General features: G+C 37.9%; 1 protein-coding gene across 1 annotated transcript in view; it reads right to left on the reverse strand.

Moving 5' to 3' along the window:
• KIF13B (kinesin family member 13B) overlaps window positions 1–5,622 on the reverse strand; it is a 100,749-nt gene extending 95,127 nt beyond the window's left edge. Inside the window, exons 1-4 of the mRNA XM_070932208.1 lie at window positions 5,566–5,622; window positions 4,340–4,432; window positions 1,694–1,874; window positions 206–290 (exon numbers count right to left, since the gene is read on the reverse strand). Coding sequence (XP_070788309.1) covers window positions 206–290; window positions 1,694–1,874; window positions 4,340–4,432; window positions 5,566–5,596 — 390 coding nt within the window. The 5' untranslated portion in view covers window positions 5,597–5,622. The remainder of the gene's footprint in view (window positions 1–205; window positions 291–1,693; window positions 1,875–4,339; window positions 4,433–5,565) is intronic.
• Between the last annotated feature and the right edge of the window lie 3,972 nt (window positions 5,623–9,594).

Raw genomic sequence — 9,594 nt, forward strand, 5'->3', positions numbered from 1 at the left:
TGAAATCCAGTGAAATTTTGCTGAGAAATCCCAGGTTAACAGATTAGAGTTGCTACATCTTAACTGATTCACTATTATTTTCTAATGTATTGTAAGCTGTTTTGGACACATGTTCTTGTTCTACAAGAGATATATAAATAACTGGGTAATGGTAACCACTCCACTGAACATTATTCGGTAAGCCTATTATAATGGATTTCTTTACCTTGTAACTGGCAACAGCTAGTTTTGAAAGACCATCTACATAAGGTCCGTAAACACTGTGCTCTCTGACTTTTAAAGATTGACGGCTCCTGTTTGAAAGCAAACATAGAACAAGATGTTACATTTGCAGAACGTAAATGGGCAATATTGTCCATGCATTATTGTCAGTGAGGCACTTCTGAGTCATGCTGATTCACACTTGCTTAGACCTTTCTTCTTAACCTCAAATGAGGTTTCGATTTTGATTGGATTGTATCCAGCATTTAAAGATGCTTTTGGCTGACCAATTTCACTGTCCAGCTTGGGGGAACTAATTCAGTCTTCTCAAGGTGAAATTCTCAACAACGAAAATGCTATCACACAAAGATAAGAAAAAAGACAGAGGCTATCCTATTTGCATATTATCAAGATAAGAGTCAACATATTGCTCAACTATTTAAAACATTTAACAGATTTTTGAACTTCCCTGAGATGATGTTGAGATTTAAAAGCCTACTCAAATAGTTAAGATAACTATGTTTCCCTCCCTCCCAATTGCTGGGTATAGTTAACAGAAAAGGGGCAGGATGACAGATCCAATTCACGCCTGCTCAGTCTGGGCTCCATTACCAATACATTTTTTAAAAAAGCATGGGAGAACCTTATCATGGACCTCCCAGTTGGACCACAAATTCCATGAAATACAAGAAATCCTTTACACCTAGGATCGGCAGCAAGAATTGTCAACACTATTTTCAAAAAAACCTCAGCAGATCCTTACAAGTAAATTAGAATTTATTTTTAAAAAAGTAAATGAGTACAGAAAAAGTGTTAAGTAAACCTTGTCTGGGAATGCTAGAATCCTGTCTATTTCAGTATTGAGAACTTCAGCAAGACTTTAAGATTTTTTGGGGGATGGGAGCAGAGAACTACTTGAAGACTTGCACCCCAGCCATATAGTGAGTCATAATATAGATTCACCTAGTTGAGTTCTTGTGGTGAAGCAAGAGAGAGTGGCTCTCTTAAATTCCAATGAAGACTCTTTCAAGAGCCGTGGTGGCGCAGTGGTTAAAATGCAGTACTGCAGGCTACTTCTGCTGACTGCTGGCTACCTGAAATTTGGCAGTTCGAATCTCACCAGGCTCATGGTTGAGTCAGCCTTCCATCCTTCTGAGGTGGGTAAAATGAGGACCCAGATTGTTGGGGGCAATATGCTGAATCTGTAAACCACTTAGAGAGGACTGTAAAGCGGTATATAAGTCTAAGTGCTATTGCTATTGCTTTCCAAGCCTATATAGGGTGGCTTAGGATAAAATATAGCTCTTTCTGCATGCAAAGCATATATTTAATTACTGAGAGAAGGCCCATACCCAGAAACAAAAATTATTGGTTTTGTTCTGGAGGAATGCATGTTGACCTTGTGAGGAATGCAGAAGAACGAGACTTCCACTCCCATCAAATGATTACTGGGTTGCCTGCAATCTCGGTGTTCCCAAAAAACCTTCCTTACCCCTTTGGGTCCAGGAGATCTCTGACTTTCTCATTATAAATCTCCATGTAGGATACTTCCACCTTAAAACTCTGCTCTTCGCTCTCCTCTTGCTGGGCTCTTTCGAAGAGACTGCTACAGAGCCGAGGTATTAATCCAGGTTCATCAGCAGTGCCCATCATTGTGTAGGATTTTCCAGATCCTGCATAAAAGAGAAAGAAAACGTTTTTTAAGAAATTAAAAATGACGGGAAAGCCCATGAAGTCTTACTGAGGACTTTTATAAATAAATCTACAATTTATTTTATTATTAGTGATGAAAAGATGAAGCAAAATTATTATTCTGAATTAATGGGAAAAAGTTCCTTTACAAATATTACAGCACTACAGGCAGACATTTCATGCCCTATAGAGCGTAAATAAATGGCTATGGTTCTATAAACCAAGTCTAATTGAATTTATGGACTGAGCTGGATAAATAAATTACTATAACTATCTTATTTTGTCTGATCACATGGAAAAATTTTTGTAAATATACAAAACTGGTTTGTCAAATTGTCAATAGGTGAGTTGGAGCACTGTAGCTGTCTCCTTGTGCTGTTAGTTCAAGGTCAGTCATACCACTGTCAGGAGATGCTTATCTGCTTAATGTGGAAAAGAATCAAGTGGTAGATAAATAAGGGTTGTATCTGGTTGCATCCCTACATAACCAATATTATCCCGGATCTCCAGCTCTTTTGTTTGCTATATAAGTTATACAAAATATATCAAGGAAAGTCAAGAATAGGAAACTGCTGTCCTCAGTCCGTGACTACCATAAATATTCTATCACTATTTATTATTCTGTGCCCAATAGTAGCCAATATCTTCAGTGGCTAATGGGAAAGCAAAAATACAAGCTGTTTCCCCCCCTCCCATCACCTCCCCCCTTCTCTACCTTCTCCTCCCCCCCTCTCATTCTTCTATTTCTCTTAACCTTACTGTTTTTCATATTACCTTTACCAAGCTGCAGCCTTGAGAAGTACAGTCAAAATTAATATTTCTGTTTAAAAATGTCAATAAAACATCTGGCTCCTAATTATAAGCCTCCATAGTCGGTTTCATTCATTTAGCATTTTAAGGAGGAGTCAACATTTCTGCAGCTGGTCTCTGAAAGTGGTTGTGGCTGGTAATAACATCTAAATAGGTAAGATCAAATTTTCAGCTTTCTTCTGGTAGGTGGGGTTAAGCAGCAAAACTGATGCCTGAAGCCTTGTAGATATGGAAATACTTTCCTCCTTAACTAGCCCCTCAATTTGATCCAGAAAGATTTGGATTTTATTAATGAGAATTCTATTTTAGTTCTTTAAATCCTTCCCAAACTCTAACGTTTTGGTCTTGCTATTTTTTGGAGTATACTAAGGGCTGGGGGAAAAAGTCTGTAGGTTGGCTATCTTTGATTTAAATTATGGCAAATTGACAGAATGTTGTGGGATAACTTTAAGAAATATAACTACTTTGTTCTTCAATGTGTCCAAAAAGCTAAATTCTGAATCAGTCTATCTAAAGCAGAGGTGGGGAATGATAACCCCTTTATGACTTGTAGTCTTAACTCCCAGAATTCTGGGACTTGAAGTCCACAAGTCATAAAAGAGCCATTGTTCCCCACCCCTGATCTAAAGGATAGTTTATTCCTCATATAATCTGCTTGTTTTGATTGTTAACTGCTCTGTGGTTGATTCAAGTTTTGTAGCTGAATATGCTGGACTAGGACTTCTTACCTGGATTTCCCAAACTCCCTCCTTTCACCTCCAACCCAATCATTCTCACTATATGTGAGTTGTGCAGCTACAAAATTCGGTTAAATAAATAAATTGGTTTTTTTTTTTCAATTGGCTTTTGGTATTGCATACTTTCCTCTAATGAAAGCTAGTTTGGTGTAATGTTTAAAGGCAGCAGACTAGAAATGGGGAATCTGAGTTCTAGCCAGGGAATCAGGGTAGAGTTCAAAAGTACTACAAGTTTATTTCATACTACCTATATGCAAGAATCTGAACGGTCAAGGCAAATTGGCACCAGATAAGCGTCAATGCACTTCAAGGATGTGGGCTAGATATAGGTCTCTTATTGGGGCATAGAGATTCCAAAGACATGATGCATTTGACTCTGTCCTTGGGCTCAACTTAGTCATCACCTACAAAAACTAGCTGAGTGATTTTGAGTGCTAGGACGAAGAAGAGAATTATTTTGGCTACTTCCAAAATAGTTGTCAAGAAAAAACTACCAGGAATCAGGGTTGATTCAAGGAGCCACTGCAACAGTTGTATCTATTGATATTACACCAGGTCTGTTTTTCTGTTTCTCTTTTTATTGCAGTTCAGATGTGCATTATATTACTTAAGGCTATAAAAAAAAAAATTTTTTTAATTGGGCTATATTGACAGCCTGAAATGAAGGCAATGTGAATATGAGCCATTCAAGACAGATAAGGGAGGAAATAGGATAATCATTCTATTGTAGTGAAAAACACATAAGAAATCAAAACCAGCATCTGAAATTGAAGGAACTATGAATAATTAAATTATGACTTATTTCTTTTAATTTGATGTGTTGCTTGATACTGTTCCTAATTTGTTAAAAACTAACACATTTCCTCCTGTCTTTCAATGTCCACCTTGCTAATGCTTACCGGTCTGTCCATAGGCAAAAATACATGCATTGTAACCTTCAAAGGCATTCTGGAGAATGTTCTCACCAAGGCACTTGAAAACAACATCTTGACCTAAAATTAGAACAAAAAGATTCAAATTATGGGGGGGAGGAAGAATTAAAAAAAAAAAACCTTTGTTAAAACTCTCAAAAGCTTCAAACACTTATAATGTGTGAAAACATTTTATGCTTTTCATGTGCGTCCAAAATCAATGGAGCCACCCACAATGGAAAGCACAGAGCAGATACTCATCTTAACTACACCAAGGTATCCAGTAACTTCCTTTGGAGTTGCTATGTATTTAACCAGCACCGGATGAATCATTTTGAAGCATATCTTATGAAAAAAAACCCTCTGACCTCAAGAAAACCAGAACCGTTATTTTTATTGCTATTTGAATTCAAGGCAACCCTGCCCCCCCAAGAACCTTATGCATAGGGTTATTCGGTTTTATATTCACAACCATTTTGTGCAATTCATTTGGGTAAGAAATTGATGACCTCCATAAATTAAACAGGAATCTGAACCCATCCTATCCCTGCTTTTGAGTCTTTATGGTTAATTGATTCAATCTCAGCCCACAGGATTAGGCTAAAATGAGACTGAATAATTTGGAATTCAGAATGTTATGGGAATCCAGATCATGATGTTAAATCATGATATATATTTTTAGGCATAAGATATTACAAACATGCAACAACTGTGCTTTGTTAACTTGAATTTAGGATTTAACATGCTTTCTAAATCTAACAATAACATCTGATCCCAATCTGTCCTTTGTAAGGTCCAGGATGTGGATATATAAAGACTACATCTTCTTCTTCTTCTTCTTCTGTTTTGTTTGGATTGTTCCTTGCTTTTGTTCTCCTTTGTATGATAATAATACAAAAAAATCTTTTGTTCTCTTTTGTATGATAATAATTCAAAAGTAACGTGGTATCTTCTAACTGCTGTGCTTTATAATAGAGGGAAATCACAATTTACAGCTTTTCAGAAATAGGATTGAGAGTCTTTTGGGGAAGGGAGGGAGACCTGATGCTAGTCCTAAAAATTATTTATTTTCTTCTTCTAGAAATGTGTTGGCAATGAGGAAGCTCTCTTAAGTTCTGGAGACGACCTTTAAATCTTCTAACTCCTTTGACAGATGATTGCTAGAGCCATGCCAATTTTCCTCCCACCAGAGTTGTTCATTGTTACAATGATACCTGCATATTTTTCTTTGTTAGTTTCATCCATAGACCAGAAGCAGTGATCATAGGCAAACACCTGCAGAGATATAAACAAGAAATGCATTATAAACATAAATGTTTATATTTATGGCACAGTGGTTTGAATGCAGTACTGCAGGCTACTTCTTCTGACTGCCAGCTGCCTGCAATTTGGCAGATCGAATCTCACCAGGCTCAAAGTTGACTCAGCCTTCCATCCTTCCGAGATGGGTTAAATGATCCAGATTGTTGGGGGCAATATGCTGACTATGTAAAACCGCGTAGAGAGGGCCGTAAAAGCACTGTGAAGCGGTATATAAGTCTAAGTGCTATTGCTATTGCTATTCTTCAATTGCAGAACAAAAATAAACTACTTGGAAATAAAAATTACAATCTAAGTCTTTGCAAAGATGAGAAAATGACTCTAAAACCAAAATACAAAAAAAAAAAAAAAAAAAACCCAACCTAGCACTCTTTTACCAATAACCCTCAATCCTCAGTATGTGCTACTGGTTTCCAACTTGTTCTTCTGACTCATGAATCGGCTGACAATGTGGCTTGTTTTAAAGAGAGAGAGAGAGAAAGAAGGAAAAGCCGTTTCAAATGTTTTCCCCTTCCTCTTATAATAGTACTGAATACATCTAGAAAGAAGGTAGAAAATATTTTGGCAAAGAATTGAACACGATGCTGCACAGTATTATAAAAATCTTTTACCTTTGGTTGGCTCCTTCAGTTCCATGAGGAAACACAACAGGACATAACAGGAGAAGAGAGGGGAAAGAAAAGAAATTAATTAACATGTACATATTTTAAGTTCAAAGGAAATAGTAACTTTCAAATACATTAATCAACATTAGCTCAAGAAAACCCACATATGCAATGTTTTCTCTTTAAGTTTTGGAGAACTGTGAAAAATAACCTGACTGGCTTTGAATACATGAACTTTCTTTAGAAGTGATACAAGCATAACAAGGGCAACAAACAAATACATTTTGAAAGAAGGAATCCAAAATTTCCCACAAGATCAACACAGTGCTCTTATTATTATCATTATATCTTAAACAGTAACAGTTAAGTGTTTTCTCCAGTTTAATGCCCTTCAGATATGTTGGAACTTAATTCCAACAATTCTGCTTACAGCTTCAAGAGGGGGCATATCAATATATTGTATTAAATAAATAATAATAACTCCCAGCTATTGTTAGCTATATGCCCAACATATTTAGTGGATGAAGATAGGAGAAAACTGCATTCATAGATTGAATGAGATAGCATCTTTGGGTGATTTAAAATTGTGGTTTGTAAGTGTAATATTGATAACATGAATGCTTCAGAGTTTACATTGGGCTTTTGTTTAAGGAGGGTGATTTAAAGACTCTTGTCTGAATCACATGCCACATCATAGTTTGAAGTAACAAAACTGATCCAAGGAAAGTCCTGATTTCATTTACTCTTCTTTAGTGTGGGAAGAATCTGAAAGCTCTACATGACATCACGTTTGCTAAGGTTAATCCTACTAACAATCAACAATGTGCAAACTAGATGATAATACTAGTTATATTTGTTATATTTGTGCCTGGAGGCCGTGCGGATCTGGATGGGGAGGAACAGGCTCAGGCTCAACCCATCCAAGACCGAGTGGCTGTGGTTTCCGATGTCCCGATATAGTCAGTTGGTGCCATCACTGACTATTGGGGGCGAATCATTGGCCCCCACGGAGAGGGCGCGCAACTTGGGCGTCCTCCTGGATTCACGGCTGTCTTTAGAAGAGCACTTGACGGCCGTGACCGGGAGGATTTTTCATCAGGTTCGCCTGATTCGCCAGTTGCGTCCCTTTCTGGATCGGGACTCCTTACGCACAGTCACTCATGCCCTCATCACCTCCCACCTGGACTACTGTAATGGTCTCTACATGGGGCTCCCCTTGAGGAGCACCCGGAGGCTCCAACTGGCGCAGAGTGCGGCCGTGCGGGTGATAATGGGAGCGACATGGCGTTCCCATGTAACACCCCTCCTGTGCGAGCTGCACTGGCTCCCGGTGGTCTTCCGGGTGCGCTTCAAGGTTTTGGTTACCACCTTTAAAGCGCTCCATGGCTCAGGACCTGGGTACTTGCGGGACCGCCTACTACCACCAATAGCCTCCCACCGGCCGGTACGCTCCCATAGAGAGGGGCTCCTCCGGGTGCCATCGGCCAAACAATGCCGACTGGCGGCCCCCAGGGGGAGAGCCTTCTCTGTGGGGGCACCTACTATCTGGAACGAGCTCCCCCCGGAGACACGGAGGATCCCGGATCTGTGCACCTTCCACCGCGCTCTAAAGACCTTTTTATTTCACCAGGCGGGCCTGGCCTAATTTTCTCCCTCTTTTATAAAAGAATTTTTAATTTTTAATATTTTTTAGTATTTTATATATTCAAATTTTAAAATTGGTTTTAAATTGATTGGGGTTTTAATTTGTCTGGGCCAAAACTATTTAATTTGATTTTAATTCTGCTTTTAAATTTTGTATGTATGGATTTTATTGTTGGCTGTTCACCGCCCTGAGTCCTTCGGGAGTAGGGCGGTATAGAAATCAAATCAAATCAAATCAAATAAATAAATAAATAAATAAATAAATAAATAAATAAATAATAAATATTTATATGAATCTGGTATCATAGATTGTCATTGCTCCAACATTTATCCCCCCCCCGCCCTTTGATATATAATTGCTGGCCATCCTTATCTTTGACATAACTCACAGAAATTCAAATGCAATACTCAGTTTATATTGGCTGTAGAAACTGAGAAATATGAACAGGCAAGACAGAGAAACTAGCAATGAAATGAATTACCTAGTGTAAGAGAATACCTCTTACATTTTACTCTTCCCTCACCACACTATGAGGAGTAACAGGAGGAAACCAGATTCTTCTTTTCTGGTCATTTTTGTTTCAGTAGAAAAGAGACATTTGCCTCCTACTGGGTGATACTAGTCCTGTCTCATCATCTAAAGTTATCCTTAACCACTCCTGATCCTTTCATATTGCCCATCACATTAAGCACCTTTCTTCTCCACAAAAAGCAGACAGCTTTCTATGCTTACTGAGCATTACTACTTGAAATAGTCTTCCCAGCCCTAATTCATGTAAGAATTATTTTTTTTGTACTTGGACAAACTGGGATTCTATGGCCATACCCATACATCTTTTATATAGATGGAAAAGCTGCCTGAGAAAGAATTTTCCATTAGTTTACAGGATGGCTTAATTAAGACATGTGGCTAAATTTTACACCTCCAAATCAATATATATGATTAAACTGTATGGAAGTCACTCAAAAGTCCAGGCTCTAAAACTACTGAGACATGTTGTCAAGTGTCTGTACAATTATACACTGAGTTCCTTCAATTTAGCTGTTCATAGTCATCTAATAGAATACTTTAAACTAATTTCAATTTCTTTATCAGATCTCTGCCAAAAGATTTATAGCAGAGTTACCTTTTTGCCATTCCATCAACAGCACAGCAAAGTAACTGCTTAAAGCTCTACCCAACTGAATTAGCCCTAGCAAAATGGAAGTAAGGTAGAAGGGTGAGATGAGCCTGGCAGTGTTTATAAAACCTGGACCTAGAAGTGGAAAAATGTCAGATGACTTTTTTCAGTTAATGGATTGAATGAGGTTTTCTGATATGATCTAGCCACATATAGTGTAGAGCTTGAAGTTGGTGCACAAATTGATCCACTGAACTTTATGTTTATTTCAGGAGTGCAAGGAAAGTATAAATTTCAGTTATTATATCTAAGTTGTTTTAAAAAGTGCACAAAGCCATAATGACATTTAGACCCACCTACATTCCAAAAAAAGATTGATGTTATTACTTTGGTCTTACATTGGTGATGCCCCTCCCATGTTCTCCCTGGATTACAAACAGCAGTAAAATATAAGTCCAGTAAAAATATTATTTCTTGTACAAGGTTATTTTAAACAGGGGTTTATATGTTATACATAAGCAGTTCAAAAGGCTACTGTCAACTAACCACTGTA

Source organism: Pituophis catenifer, unplaced genomic scaffold (genome assembly GCF_029215685.1).
Source record: "Pituophis catenifer annectens isolate HBS135680 unplaced genomic scaffold, rPitCat1.0.hap2 SCAF_1, whole genome shotgun sequence".
Lineage (NCBI taxonomy): Eukaryota > Metazoa > Chordata > Lepidosauria > Squamata > Colubridae > Pituophis > Pituophis catenifer.